At 63.7% G+C, this 14,737-nt stretch overlaps 1 protein-coding gene across 3 annotated transcripts; it reads right to left on the minus strand.

Annotated features, from left to right (window-relative positions):
- Nucleotides 1-534: 534 nt before the first annotated feature.
- ERAL1 (Era like 12S mitochondrial rRNA chaperone 1) lies at nucleotides 535-13,114 on the minus strand. Of its 3 annotated transcripts, XM_075904518.1 has the most exons (12): nucleotides 12,958-13,111; nucleotides 12,037-12,198; nucleotides 11,282-11,409; nucleotides 11,119-11,196; nucleotides 10,916-10,962; nucleotides 10,437-10,498; nucleotides 9,897-10,009; nucleotides 8,656-9,057; nucleotides 8,245-8,394; nucleotides 7,975-8,055; nucleotides 5,520-7,331; nucleotides 535-828 (listed from the first exon to the last, which is right to left on the minus strand). In XM_075904518.1, the coding sequence occupies exons 1-11, from the start codon at nucleotides 13,040-13,042 to the stop codon at nucleotides 7,209-7,211; spliced, it is 1,431 nt and encodes a 476-aa protein (XP_075760633.1). In that variant the 5' UTR covers nucleotides 13,043-13,111; the 3' UTR covers nucleotides 535-828; nucleotides 5,520-7,208. The 3 variants fall into 3 exon arrangements, with proteins under 3 accessions (XP_075760633.1, XP_075760635.1, XP_075760634.1); XM_075904520.1 differs by lacking the exon at nucleotides 5,520-7,331 and having other exon boundaries at nucleotides 12,958-13,114; XM_075904519.1 differs by lacking the exon at nucleotides 535-828 and having other exon boundaries at nucleotides 6,763-7,328; nucleotides 12,958-13,112.
- Nucleotides 13,115-14,737: the final 1,623 nt, after the last annotated feature.

Raw genomic sequence — 14,737 nt, forward strand, 5'->3', positions numbered from 1 at the left:
GAACGCAAGAACAAAGAGGAGGGTGATGAGAACCAAAAATGCAGAGAGGAAAATAATCAGTAAAGAGGAGCATATTGCGCACCCTGGGCAGTCAGAAATAGGAGTAGAGAAAAGCGGAGTGCTAAGGCATCTGCACATTCCACAGCAAGGGGCCTTTCTGGAAAACGCAGACACTTCACGGTTTGCAAGAACTTCATTTCTCCTCTCTGAGCCGTTCCTCAGCAACAGTCCCCAGTGCAAATGCAGATACATGGGTATCTCCCAGAAAAGAACTTGAAACATCAATAGACAGACAGTGCTGCTTGCCTTACAGTGACAGAAAACCCACGCAGCTAGAAACATTCGTAAGTCGCATTTACCAACCTCGGTTTCCCACTGTTACTAGCAGACTCTAATTTGGCAACTGCTCTGCAGAGGAAGCGCTGGGGATCTGTTTGGACTATGGAGGGAAGGGGGAATGCACGCTGCCACCTCATGCAAGATGCTGTTTGTTTTGCCAGCCTGATGCTGCTCACTGAGAAATTTCACATGATGTCACGTCAGACACAAGGTCGTTATTTAATGTCAACATTAAAGCAGTGCAGGTATTCAGGCGGCATGCAGAGCCTTTGATCTCAGCATCAAATAGAATTGTTTACGCTTCAAAATCTACATCCACAGAAAACAATTTGCATGAAGAGGAGACCTGAGGAACCGCCAGCCTCTTCCAATAATCTCGCCCGTGTTGTTCCTGACATTTGTCTTGTTTTGCTCATTTCTTGTTTCGTGCCTTCTGCTCGTCTCCTTGGACTCGCTCCGGACGGACGTCAGGACAATTCAGTGCGGTCCCTGCAGAGAGTTTCGATGTTTCATACCATAAATTGGAAGTCCAGCTGTGTAAGGCCGGGGTCTCAAACCCACGGCCCGCAGGACCTCTACAGCCGAGCACTTCCACAAAACGGCTCGTGCGCGGCTGTCAGCACACGGGTCCCTGTGGCCCTTGCGTGGCCCTGCCTTCCCCCACGCCCTGCTCCAGCTCTGCCCCCTCCCACCCCTGCTTCGCCCTCTCCCCAAAGCCACAGCGGAACTGGAAGCTGCTCTGGCCCCGCCGTGCTGCCATTGGTGGCGGCGGGGACCCCGTGGCAGCAGCGGGCGGGGCTGGGAGAGCCTGCAGAGACACGGGAGGATAGCTCGTTAGCCTCTTCCTCTTGGGCTAGAGCAGGGCGGGCGATCAGCTTTGCCAGTTTTACATTTTTGACGTAGCACCAGGCCACCCTGGAAGGGGCGGGGCCTACACGGGAATGGGCGGGCTACCCACCTCCAGACCAGGATTGGTCTCGGGGTGAGGGAGCCCCTTTGCCCCCCCATTCCCACTAGGCCCCCATGCCCTGGAAGAGGCTTGGCACGCTCCCCCACCCTCAGGCCAATCCGGGCCTGGGGAGCGCACGAAGCCCCCTCCCGCCCTGCCAGGAGCACGTGGCACTTGGAAGTACCGCAGGCTCCTTGCAGGGCCAGGGCCGCCAGGCCGATTGGCCCGGGGGCGCGACGCCTCCTCCGCTCTCACAGGCTCTTCGAAGCGCCGTGTACTCCTGGCAGGGCGGGAGGAGGCTACACGTGCCCCTGCCCACAGGCCAAGCAAGGCAGGGGGGGCAGAGCGCAGAAGGCTTCGGGTGCGCCCCCCAGCCCGGGCCTAACTGGCCTGGGGGCGGGGGAGCAGCAGGGTGTCCACGGGCCGGATCCACCCGCAGAGGCCCGTTTGCCCGGGCTGGAGCGATGCCGCGTCTGTCGTGAGGACCCTGGCGCGGAGCCTCGCTCAGTGGCTCGAGGGGGGGGTCACTGCAAGACAAAAGTCAGTCAAGAGGAGCATGTTGTCAGTTGAGCACTTGCTGCGAAAGTCAGCGCCCCCCCCACTGGCCGGCGCGTCCCCCCTTGCCCGCGGCTCTTGCGGCCGGAGAGTTAGCGCCCCTCGGCGAGAAGCCGGATCCCTCCCCTCCCCCACACTCAGTTCTCAACAGCCCCTCCGACGCGGCGAGGAAATCCAGTCCACGGAAAGAGCTTCCTGGGCTGGGGATGGACGCGAGCAGGCGGACCAAGGGCTGGACGACGCCCCCACCGCTGCCTTGCAGGAGAGGCAGCTGGGGGGGGGGGGACCCTGCTTAACAGCTGGGCCCCCCCGGCACCGTCTCAGTGGTGCGCCTGCCACCCCACCCCCTTTAGGAGGCAGCAGGGGGATGGGGGAGGCTGCTCCTGCAAAGCAGCCTGTGCTCACATGGGGGGCCGAGGCTTTCGCCATGGGCAGAGGCTGCTCCAGCAGCAGCCCCCGTCCGTGGGGTCCCAGCAGGGAGCTGTCCCCTCCCCCCCAGACAGGGACTGCTGCTGCCAAGCAGCCCCTGTTCACAGTGGCCCCAGCTGGCTGCAGGCGGGGGCTGCTCCTGCCGCAGCCTCTGTCCGTGGCAGGCCCTGGCTGCTGGCCCCGGGGTGAGCTGGGAACGAGCAGTCCCAACTGGTGCAGGTCTGGGACGCTGAGCCTCTGCACTTCACTACATCTGACAGCGCCCCGCAGCTCTTGCATTTAAAATGCAGAAGCCCCAGCGGCCCAGGGCCAGCACGAGCCGGGATCAGTCCCAGCTCCCGCCGGGTGGCTCGGAGGAGGGGCCCCTTATCGCCTCAGCGGGTAGCCGACAATTCACATCGACAGACAATCACACGTTAACACCCTTCCTGAAAGGTGGGGATGTGAAAGTCAGCTCCCAGGGAGCCCCCGTATCGGAGGCAGCAACCGGGGGCGAGGCAGGCGGGGAGCCGGCTGGGGAGCCCCCCAGTGTAACCGCTGATTTTTCAGCCGTCGCACATTTACTGGCTGCATGGGGGTGAAGCTGAGCTCGGCCCTGGGCACATGCAGCTTTGGCAGCACCACTCGGCCTCGGCGCGGCATGGTACAGCCCTGCCAGCCACACAGGTTGTACGGGACCAGGGCCTGCTTCCATCCTGGCGACAGCCGGCAGCCCCCCCGCGTCACACTCGCCTCGTCCCAGGCCAGAGAAGGCGGCAGGATGCCAGCCCAGCGGGGAAGCCCTGGGCCAATAGGAGCGGATGCCTGATACGCGGGGGCTATGTCAGGCCCTTGGTGATGGCATGAGGTGGCCAAGCGCGAGGGAGAGCAGGGGAGCAGCAAGGCGCGGCCTGAGGGGGGTGCGTGGGCCGTGAATTAACAGCTTCTCTGCCGTAGGGCTGCTACACAGCCGAGCTCCTTCGCTTGTGGCATGCCAGTGACTTCTCCTTCCAGGGTGTGGAAGCACCGCCCAGAGGCCTGACCCTGCCCAGCCCCTCCGCAAAACCCCGGCCCTCCTTCCCCTGGATTATAAACCCGTCCCCTCTGCACGTGCAGCCGCGCACACGCTGCCGCGCACTGCTGCAGAGCAGCCATTGGCATGGGGGGGACCAGAAGGGAAAGCAGCCCCCCCGTGCAGCGCCAGGGGACTGTGCATCCTGCAACGGCGGCAGGGCCTTGCTCCTCCGGTCCAGCCTGGCTGTGTGAAAACCCTCCTGCGCGCCGCCGCTACGCTGATTCTTAGGGGCAGTGCAGACAGCTCCTGGCGCAAGAGCCTCTTCCGCAAAAATGGCAGCTCATTCGATATGCAAATGAGGCTGGGCGATATTCCACGTTTAGCTTCATTTGCATATTTCTAGCCCAAGAACCCGCCGTGTAGACATAGCTATACTGTTTACAAAACAGCTGTCCCGGCCTGGCTCCCATTGGCTGGGAATGGCGAGCCGTAGCCAATGGGTGCGGAGGCCACGTAGCGTTCTCGCCCGCCTCTGGTTTAAAGCCCGCGTCCGAACCTCTCCCTCGGCCGCGCTGGGCGGCGGGTTAAAGCTTCGGACCACACACGGGCGGGGAACGAGGCTGGGCCGCAACACAAGGCGAGAGGCAGCCAGCCTCAGCTCCACCCAGGGCCTGGGGACAGCGAAGGAACGGCCACGCCACGTGCCAGCAGGGCCTGGAGCAGGCGGGCGATGGGGGACGAGGGCAGCCCACCCCCCGGGAGGAGGCGGATTCAGGCTGCTGCCACAGCCGCTACTAGGTGCCAGGGACTCCAGTGCGCATGGCAAGTTCAGTCCGGGCCACGCTCCGGCGCAGAAGGGGCCCGGGGAGCTGCAGCCTGCGGCGTCCTGCCGAGGTGGCTGTTTCACCGGCCCCCCGGCAGCAAGGGGAGGCCTGTCGCTCTCCAGGGCTCAGCTGCACGTACTGCGCTTCACGGGGGCCCCTTGTCCCGGGAGCAGGGCCAGGCCGGACTCCGCTCTGTCCTGCTGCTTTGGGCTACTCATGTCCCCTAAGTAACCCCCCCCCACTGGCTGCAAAGTTCCCTGCGTGGAGGGAGGGGGTGTGCACTGCCCAGGCCTCGTGGCTGGTTGTACGTGCAGTTAATGGGGTGCGCCTGCCTGGGAGGGCTCTGTCCCGAGTGGGAAGCCAGGGCTCCCGGCCAAGGAAGCGTCCACACACTCGTCCTGGGAGAGGGTGGCATGGTCAGCACAGTGCTCAACCCAGACACCCCGCTGTCCTGGGCCATGGTTTACTGCCTGGGGCTGTCCTGGGCCATGGTTTACTGCCTGGGGCTGTCCTGGGCCATGGTTTACTGCCTGGGGCTGTCCTGGGCCATGGTTTACTGCCCCCCGGTACCACGATCCGGATTCCTCCTGGGCCACAGCTGTGGAGTCAGCAAAGCAAGCTCCAGCCCAGAGTTAGCTGCATCTTTGCAAGCGGAGGTTTGGCCGTGTCCGGTTGCAGGAGGGGAGGAGCTGGCAGGCTGACCCAAGGGCGTCCAGCCCCAGGGAAGCAGGAATGACCCGCCCCCATAGAGCCCTCTGGGCCCAGGGCTCTGTGTCCAGCTGCTGCCACCCCCAGCACTTGGGGCACTCGCCTGCTGGAAAGTCCCCACTTTGCAGACCCTGGGGGAACAAGCCTGAGCCTGCGGCACGGCCACACGACCCTTCAGCTTCTTCTGCAGAGCACGAGCACAGCCCGTAGGAGGCAGGCACCCTCCTGAGCCCGGCGGCACCCACGCCAGGAGTTACCCCTGTCACCTAACTGCCCCCGCGGCCTGATCTCCATGCTCCCAGCCTCCCCAGGCCCCTGACGGCCCGGCCGCCCGACCCCACCCCGCTCCCAGCCTCCCCGGGCCCCCGACGGCCCGGCCGCCCGACCCCCCCCTGCCCCCAGCCTCTCCAGGCCCCCGACGGCAGGGCCGCCCGACCCCACCCCGCTCCCAGCCTCCCCGGGCCCCCGACGGCCGGGCCGCCCGACCCCACCCCGCTTCCAGCCTCCCCGGGCCCCTGACGGCCTGGCCGCCCGACCCCACCCTGCTGGCCTCTCCTAGCTGCTCCACTGGCGCTGGCTCAGGACAACACAGAGTCCAACTAGCTCCCTCCGTGCCACGCTGCCTCCCTAAATCAAAGCAAGGGTGTGCTCCCAGACGCGATTGGCTGACGATGCCTAATTAATCTACTTGCCAAGCCTTATTAACGAGCTGGTGCCTCACCTTTCAGCCGGAGGCGGGTCTCTGAGTCAGCTGGCAAGACAGGGGCCTGAGCATTTTCATACTCAAGTGTTCCCACTGTGAGGAAATCCATTTTGCAGGGAGTTTTCCACCTCCACTTCCAGAGACCAGCCGCTTCAGGGATCGAGCACCTAACTTCCGCCTAGCAGAGTCCCTGAAACATGCATCACAGCAGCTTGCAACTAACCTCAGCCTGCCACTGCTCTGCAGAGGAACGGCGCCCGCCGCACCCAACCGGAGAGCCTCAGAGCTCACCTATCCCCTGCCACACCCGCCGGCACCGCAAGCCGTCGCCGCTTCGCTGGAGGCAAGAGCCAGGAGAATGGCCCAATGTTAGCAGCTGTGCTGTGACTGCCAGAGGGGGAGGGGAGCTGCTGTATTGCCAGCGGAATGGGAGTCAGGTATCGAGCGAAGGGACTGAAATCCCGCCGCAGGAGACAAGCCAGGCCACGGATCCGCAGGCGGCTGTGGCTGAGACACTCCCACCGTATCGGCCCGTGGGCTCTGGCAGAGCCACCGACGCCCCCCTTTGCTCTGGGGAGGGAGAAACTGGCCCTGGGTTTCCGGGGAGGGCAGGGTTCCCGACAGGAGCCGGGACCTGAAGGCGTCCGCATGTTAATTGCTGGGCTCTGCTCCCGACACTCGGCTCAGTCGCGCGGCACGGGCAGCCCCCCTCCCCCGCAGCCACCAAGCAACGCCTCCGGCCCTCAGGCAAGCGGGAGGAAACGAGGCACCACACATGCTTGCGGAGGAGGCGAGGGGGACGGGAAAACGCTGCACCGCTGTGGAGGGGCTCTAGCTGGGAGCCACGGCTGTTAGTCCCTCAACCCTCCGGTATCCCGGCTACCCCGAACAGGCTAAGCCCCCTGCCCAGCCCCCCAGCAACACCTGGCTCCTCGAGGCCCATTTCCATGCACTCCCAGCCAGTCACCTTGCACGAGGGACAGCAGGACGTGCTGCGGTCCCAGGGGAGAGCCGCAGGCGTGCGGGGCTGGGACGGTGCAGCCTTTGCGACTGGAGCACCCACTGAAGACATGCCACTGGGAACCCCCCGTGCCAGCAGGCCTTGGCACGCTGAAGGGCTGTTGCCAGGCCAAAGGACCCCAAAGCAGCCTTCACGCAGCCCCCTCCCCGCGTCCTGGACGGAGCAGGGCTCAGGCCGCGCCTGCATCCGGGCACATGCGCAGACGCAACCCACCTGAGCCCTTCAGAAACAACCCTGGCCTTTGAGATTCAAAATTTACTCCTCCCTGCTATCGCCACTTCAGTCCGCCCGCTGCAGAATCGGCCCTTCCCGCCCGGCGCCAGCCAGTGCCGCTTGCTTTGCTGGGGCAAGTCGCCCAAAGGCAGCGAACGCCGAGAGGCAGGAGAGGGAGCAAAGCCAGACAGCCCCGGAAACGCAGCACTGGGCCTGTGCCGTGGCTGGCTCCCCATCGCCCACGCCGTGTCTCGCTGGATAGTCCGTGGCAGTGGAGATTTCACCCCGGCCCAGCCGTAGCCTCACTGCACTTCAGACCCCCACGTGCGTATTCTCCTTGGGCTCGCTCAGCGCCCCTCCCTGCGCCGGGGGAGACTCCTGGCCCCACCCAAACGGGGCGGCTCCATGTTCTTCAGCGTGTCCATCGCCTCGCTCGCGCTCAGACGGGAGCCGGCAACATCTGCGCGAGCTGCTCACTTCTTCAGCTTCACGCAGAGCTTCAAGTGGATGTCGCACAGGAAGACGTTCATCAGCTCCTCTCCAGCCTCCCGAGCAACCCTGCTGACCAGCTGACCTCCCACGCCGATCAGCATCTTCTGCACCGCAACCAGAGAGAGTGAGCCCCGGCGCCGCCCGCCCGGCACGGCCACCTCACTGCAGGTGGGGGCCCCGAGCGCAGCGCGGCAGAGGAGGTTTCATTTCAGTGTCTCAGCCTCTCAGGCGTGAGATTCGCAGGACCAGTGCCCGTCACTGAGCATCCCTGGAACCCGCCCGTGGGAGTGGGGGGGGTCTCAGCACGACAGCAACTGAAAAGCCGGCTGCCTGGCACGTGAGGCCTGGAGCCTCTACCCCAGCGGGGAGCGCACGGGCTGTGCCGAGGGGAGGGACGCAGGCCCTGCCGGCGCACTCGGCCCCCCTGCTCCGCGCAGAAGGAAAGGAAAGTGCAGAGCAGGCCCAGTCTCTGACCAGCACCACGCGAGCTCTGGCCTCACCCTCGGTCTCGACTTGCTACAGGCATTTCACGCACGTTGCCACAGGCCCACGGGCCTCGCGTCTGCCCTGCAAGCAGGGCGCAGAGAACTGGCTAAAACCGGGCGTCTAGTCGGCTCCGGGCAAACGTGACTGAACGCCGGGGGGGCACAAAGGGGCCTGCTCCCGCCCTCGGTCTGCAGACCCTCCTTCCTTGGGCCTCCCCCAATCAGCAGGGAACGAACCGAGAGCCCCCCTCCCAACACTCACCACGTGGGTCTCCTTTGGGACCAGCAGGTTCTGCAGGATGGTGAGCTCCCCACTCGGCCCTTCCTCCCACAGCTCCGTCTCCTGCAGCGTTAGGGCACAAACCCACACTCAGCAAAGAGCCAAGTCCCCTCCCTGGCCAAGCACACATGCCAGGCAGGCTTTGGGTGCGCCTGCTCCCCAGGGCCGCCCTCAAGGCGCCCCCAACACGCTAGAGATCCTGCACCCAGGAAGGGGATCTCACCACCAACACCGACGAAGGGCCACCCCTACCTGGAGCACCATGTAGGGCACTTCCTGCGGCAGATACTCCAGTAGCTTCCCCCTGATGATGTTCTCACAGATCTCCTGGGGGGACTGGCTTGTCAAAACCTTGCTGTGGTACTCCCATCGGCCAGGCTTGGCTTGCATCAGGAGGTACCTCTGCCAACACAGAGCAGTTAGAGGGGACCCAGTCACTAGTAGGAGTCCTAGGGGAACACACATCAGAGACGGAGCCCTTGAGAAGTCTGACATGGGGCAGTTGCCTTGGTCAGATGGTCCCATCACCAGCCTCCCAGGGACGCCTCTGTGAGCTGCACGCCAGGGGAAGGCGACAGATCCAAAAACAGCTGGCGACTTCCCCACAGGATATGAGCGGTTATCTAGGGCGAGGCAGAATGCAATGACTTCAGGGCAATTTACCTTCAGCGTCTCCACTGCCTCGCCATTGAGAGCTGCTAGCATGAAGATCTCCCGGAAGTGGGGCCAGCCTTTCTTGATCTTTCCATCTCTAGATACCTGGGGGGTCGCTGTTTGCGCCTTCTCTGTGCCTCCCAACACATGGCCCGAGTCTGATGCTTTTGCGTCACAACTGGTATCTGAGCCAGGGCCCCTCTGGACTTCACTGCCCTCCTGGAGGCAACCCCCATCTTTGGGCGCGTTCTCCGGCGTGCACGCTGGGATGCTTGGAAGGGGATTATTTCTGGCGGGGTCTAAATGCGTCCTAGACAAAGATTTCACGTGCAGCTTCTTTCCATTTACGACTCCCTCGGTGAGCTCGGTTACCAGGTCTAGCAGAAGGGCCTTTTTCTTCAGCAGATCCACCTGAAAAGGAGAGCTGGGTCAGGGGTCTGTCCCAGGTGGGACTGCCCCATGTAAGAATCCCAGACTTGAGGAGAGGGAGGGAGGGAGGAAGCAGGCCTAGGGGTTTGAATGGCATTTAATCGGCTCATCGACCAGTGGATGGAATTTCCGTCGATCGGGGGGAACTGCAGAGCCACAACGGGGTTAGCTCCCAGCCCCGGGCGCTAACCCCGCTGCAGCTCTGCCTATTAAACGTATAAAGAGCACAAGTGCAGTGGGGGGGGGGGGGGGACCAGGCATGAGCTGGGACAGCTGATTCCAGGTGGCTCAATACATTTATAAAGCACAAGTGCAGTGGGGGGACCGGGCGCGAGCTGGGAAACAGCTGATTCCCGGCTTGTGCCTGGTCCCTGTTACATCTCTGCCTCCCCTGCCCCCCGCGGAGATGATGCTGGGGGGAGGGGGAAGCAGCTTTTAAGCTGGCTTCCCCCAGCACCGGCTCCTGCTCCCCCCCTTGCTGCCTCTCTGATAGAGGGAGCGGCGGCGGAGGGGGGAGGAGGGAAGCGACTAGCTGAGTCACTAGTAGACTATCCAATAAGCATACACTTATCAGATAGTCGACTAGTCGCTTCCACCCCTACTCAGACACGTAAGATCTGCACTATTTGCTGCAGGCACAGTCACTCCAAGTACATTAGAAGACACTGGAAACCTTCAACTAGATTGTTCTCTTCTGTGGCATTTACCAAGAAACAACATTTAACGGAACCCCCCCGGGGGGGCAAAGGAAAGCGGCCCTGCATGGCATGGCCAAACACTAACTCGCTGCATAACAATGAGCACTTGGACCCTTCCTTTACCTTGTTCATGACCAGGATGCTGGGGATCTGGGGGAACCGGGAGAGACACTGCAGCACCTGGGAACTCAGGCAAGTGTGCGCCCAGCGTTCTGACACATCCACCAAAACCAGCACTGCCAAACAGAGAGACACTTAAACCCATCTGGGCGATCGCCTCCTTTACTACCCCCGCGATTACAGCCTCTTTCTTCAAGCCACAGGCCACAGTACGGCATGTGGGCTTGAGTCACGGGGCAGGCCTTCCTAAGGTGATGAAACAATGCACCGTGGCACATCGTCACAGAGCCACACAAACCAACCCTCCACAACCCAGCTCCACCCATTCATCCACGCTGCCTCCTTGGCCCCAAGATACATCGGGGACAGTTCCTGTGTGCGCCGCGCCTCCCCTCCGCTGTACCCCTCGCACACCCAGGAGACGCCAGGGCTGCTTCCGTAAGCATGTGGGCACTCGGATACCACGGCAACGGGGGCCAGACAAAGTACCCACCACAGAGAGCTCAGCGTTTGACTTGAGATAGCGAGAGATTTGGGTCCCACCTAGGTCTGCGTGTTTCATGCTGTCCCAGGGGTCCTGTATCAAGGATCTGTCCAGATTATGCCTGAAAGACAAATACTCATTGCGGAATCGCACCTGCTCTGATCACAAAGTGCCCCCTTTGCCACTTCCGGCAGAGTGGGCGGATTTCCTTTGAGTACCCAGCGAGTACAGCGTCAGCTTTTGATCTACATCCCCTCCCGAGTGCAGCGCCTTGCACGACGGGAGCGCGGAGCCCGGACGCCAGATGCTACTCTAGTGCTGGTAACCATGAGGTGGGGCAGAGGCAAGAACTGTGCGCGGAGACCTTCCCGTTCTATGGACAACAGGCCTCCCCCAGGGATGTGAATGTTTAACCAGTTAACTGGGATTTTAAATCCCTCGCCTCCATCCCAAACAAGCGCCCGTGAGACCCCCTTCATTCTGCGGCGCAAGCTCCCACAATGCATCTCATGCTGATCTCCCCCACTAAAGGGGATACCTTTTGGCTTTCGTCGGGCTGGTGAGGCCAGGCGTGTCCAGGATGATCTAGAAGAAGAAAACCAAAGCAATAAGGATCTTCCAGTAATTACCGATAGGAAGCTAAAACTCGTATCTGGGCAACTGAAGTCGCCTGCAGGGCGTAGGCAAAATGCTCCGCATCGTCAGGGTAACAGTGCCTATCACATATGGAATGTGGCCTACCAGCTGAGTGTCGTCTTCTGTGATGACCCCATAGGCCTTGCAACGCGTGGTGTGCACCTTGCTGGACACTGGGAAAACCTGCAGGAGACAAGTCAGAGGTGGAGCACAGCCAGGAAATGCTGACAGAACCTACCTGCACCCTGGCTCCCAGATGCCGCTTTACCTTTCTGCCCAAGAGCGTATTAGATAGGGTAGATTTCCCAGCATTTGGTGCCCCAATGATGGCAACTCTCAGAACCTTGGGGTTCGCTGGCTCATCTGGCTGGAGCCCCAACAAGTCGTCTTGCTCAGCTGCAGAGAGAAAGGTGTTCAAGTGCTGTAGGAACACGCAATTGCACCAGTCTCTACACATGTAATGGATCTGTCCACCAGAGACTAAAGAGATATCCCTGCTCCCCCAATGGCTGCCTATCTTTCATTACCTGCTCTTTGAGACATGTTGCTCATTTCCATTCCAAGCAGTGTGTGTGGGCTGCATGCACAGCTGGCAGAAGGTTTTTCCCTTAGCAGTACCCGTTGGCCGGCTGTGGTGGCACTTGATATAACCTTACCCTCATCCAGAACAGCCGCAAGTTCCAAGCAAGAACTGAGCAGGGTGAGGGTCAGCAGTGGACAATATACAGCGCTTCCAGGGGGCTCCCCAGCTGACTAACAGGTACCACTAAGGAAAAAAACTTCCAACAACTGTGCATGTGGCGCGCACACTCCTGCTTGGAATCGACATGAGCAATCACTCGATGAACAGCATATTAAGTGGCTAATGAGATTAATCCGGAGCAACGACAAGAATGTGCAGCCTTTAATCCCCATTTCGTTGGGTAACCACCTAATGGACATTTTTCTTTCTGCTATGCTCTCTTTACAGGCTGCTGTTCACACGCCCCTGAGAAAAAAAATCAGGCAGGCAGCTGAGTTTACCTTTCACGTAAGACACTGATGGTGGATGCTGCCCCAGTGCACCTTCTGTCTTTTTCCTGGAAATTCCTAGGATGGAATCCAGGGCAGAGCTGTCTCCATAAAAGCAAGCAGGGGACATGTTGATTCTCTGGGCTCTGTTCTCCAGGAAACATGCAGCCCCGACTGCAAAAATAACACAGCGACACCACCCTAAACCTGCTGCACGCTGGACCGAAAACACTACCAGGAATCCTACGCTGGACAGCCTCAGAACACCGCCGAGAAAGGAGATTCATTTCACCAACGCAAGTCCCACAACCCCGCTAGCAGCTCATGGGTTTTGCGGGTTGCGTGTGGGTGGAAATGACAAGGGCAGCCCCGCACTAGCCAGGGGATCCCAGGGCCAGGCAGAGCGAAGAACCGCAGAACGGCGGGCAGGGCCAGGTCACCCACTTCCTCCGCAGCCCGGCGCCAACCCCTCCCCCGCCACTGGCCCCCCCGGCGCCAACCCCTCCCCCGCCACTGGCCCCCCCGGCCCGGCCCCTCCCCCGCCACTGGCCCCCCCCGGCCCGGCCCCTCCCCCGCCACTGGCCCCCCCCGGCCCGGCCCCTCCCCCGCCACTGGCCCCCCCAGTCCGGCCCCTCCCCCGCCACTGGCGCCCCCCGGCCCGGCCCCTCCCCCGCCACTGGCCCCCCCCAGTCCGGCCCCTCCCCCGCCACTGGCGCCCCCCGGCCCGGCCCCTCCCCCGGCACTGGGCCCCCCCGGCCCGGCCCCTCCCCCGCCACTGGCCCCCCCCGGTCCGGCCCCTCCCCCGCCACTGGCGCCCCCCCGGCCCGGCCCCTCCCCCCGCCACTGGGCCCCCCCGGCCCGGCCCCTCCCCCCGCCACTGGCCCCCCCAACCCCGCCACTGGCCCCCCCCCGGCCCGGCCCCGCCCCTCCCACCTGCGCGGGCCCGGCCCGAGCTCCCCGCCCAGCGCAGGGCCCGGCCCGCGGCAGCCACGACAGCCCTGGGCGCCGCCATCTTCATCCGCCGCGGGGCATTGTGGGAGCGAGCGGCCACGGGCCCGTCCCATTGGCTGGCGGAAAGGCGAAGGGCGGGGCCCGGGCGCAGCCTCAGAGCGGCGCAGGCGGGGCGGGGCGACCCCTGCTGGAGCAGCGCGGTGCCTCCTTGCCCCCCCCCCCCCCCAGCTCCCTGCCCCCCAAACCCTCAGCTCCCCGCTCCCCCAGGCACTCTGCCCCCCATCTCCCTGGTACCCCCCGGTTCCCTGACCCCCCAGCTCCCTGCTCCCCCAGGCACTCTGCCCCCCATCTCCCTGGTACCCCCCGGTTCCCTGCCCCCCAAGTACCCTGACCCCCCAGCTCCCTCCTCCCCCAGGCACTCTGCCCCCCATCTCCCTGGTACACCCCGGTTCCCTGACCCCCCAGCTCCCTGCTCCCCCAGGCACTCTGCCCCCCATCTCCCTGGTACCCCCAGGTTCCCTGCCCCCCAAGTACCCTGACCCCCCAGCTCCCTGCTCCCCCAGGCACTCTGCCCCCCATCTCCCTGGTACCCCCCGGTTCCCTGACCCCCCAAGTACCCTGACCCCCCAGCTCCCTGCTCCCCCAGGCACTCTGCCCCCCATCTCCCTGGTACCCCCTGGTTCCCTGCCCCCCAAGTACCCTGACCCCCCAGCTCCCTGCTCCCCCAGGCACTCTGCCCCCCATCTCCCTGGTACACCCCGGTTCCCTGCCCCCCAAGTACCCTGACCCCCCAGCTCCCTGCTCCCCCAGGCACTCTGCCCCCCATCTCCCTGGTACCCCCAGGTTCCCTGCCCCCCAAGTACCCTGACCCCCCAGCTCCCTGCTCCCCCAGGCACTCTGCCCCCCATCTCCCTGGTACCCCCCGGTTCCCTGACCCCCCAAGTACCCTGACCCCCCAGCTCCCTGCTCCCCCAGGCACTCTGCCCCCCATCTCCCTGGTACCCCCCGGTTCCCTGACCCCCCAGCTCCCTGCTCCCCCAGGCACTCTGCCCCCCATCTCCCTGGTACCCCCCGGTTCCCTGACCCCCCAAGTACCCTGACCCCCCAGCTCCCTGCTCCCCCAGGCACTCTGCCCCCCATCTCCCTGGTACCCCCTGGTTCCCTGCCCCCCAAGTACCCTGACCCCCCAGCTCCCTGCTCCCCCAGGCACTCTGCCCCCCATCTCCCTGGTACACCCCGGTTCCCTGCCCCCCAAGTACCCTGACCCCCCAGCTCCCTGCTCCCCCAGGCACTCTGCCCCCCATCTCCCTGGTACCCCCAGGTTCCCTGCCCCCCAAGTACCCTGACCCCCCAGCTCCCTGCTCCCCCAGGCACTCTGCCCCCCATCTCCCTGGTACCCCCCGGTTCCCTGACCCCCCAAGTACCCTGACCCCCCAGCTCCCTGCTCCCCCAGGCACTCTGCCCCCCATCTCCCTGGTACCCCCCGGTTCCCTGACCCCCCAGCTCCCTGCTCCCCCAGGCACTCTGCCCCCCATCTCCCTGGTACCCCCCGGTTCCCTGCCCCCCAAGTACCCTGACCCCCCAGCTCCCTGCTCCCCCAGGCACTCTGCCCCCCATCTCCCTGGTACACCCCGGTTCCCTGCCCCCCAAGTACCCTGACCCCCCAGCTCCCTGCTCCCCCAGGCACTCTGCCCCCCATCTCCCTGGTACCCCCAGGTTCCCTGCCCCCCAAGTACCCTGACCCCCCAGCTCCCTGCTCCCC

The sequence above is a fragment of the Pelodiscus sinensis genome, chromosome 21 (genome assembly GCF_049634645.1).
Source record: "Pelodiscus sinensis isolate JC-2024 chromosome 21, ASM4963464v1, whole genome shotgun sequence".
Classification (NCBI taxonomy): domain Eukaryota; kingdom Metazoa; phylum Chordata; order Testudines; family Trionychidae; genus Pelodiscus; species Pelodiscus sinensis.

What these genes read in the sequence shown, in the direction of transcription:
- ERAL1 (XM_075904518.1), bottom strand. Translation starts at nt 13,042, where the DNA reads ATGAAGATGGCGGCGCCCAGGGCTGTCGTGGCTGCCGCGGGCCGGGCC. An exon ending in AGCCCGACGAAAGCCAAAAG is followed by an intron (nt 10,499 to 10,915) that starts GTATCCCCTTTA and finishes TTTGTCTTTCAG; the next exon opens with GCATAATCTGGACAGATCCT. An exon ending in TCCCAAAGGAGACCCACGTG is followed by an intron (nt 7,332 to 7,974) that starts GTGAGTGTTGGG and finishes GTTGCGGTGCAG; the next exon opens with AAGATGCTGATCGGCGTGGG.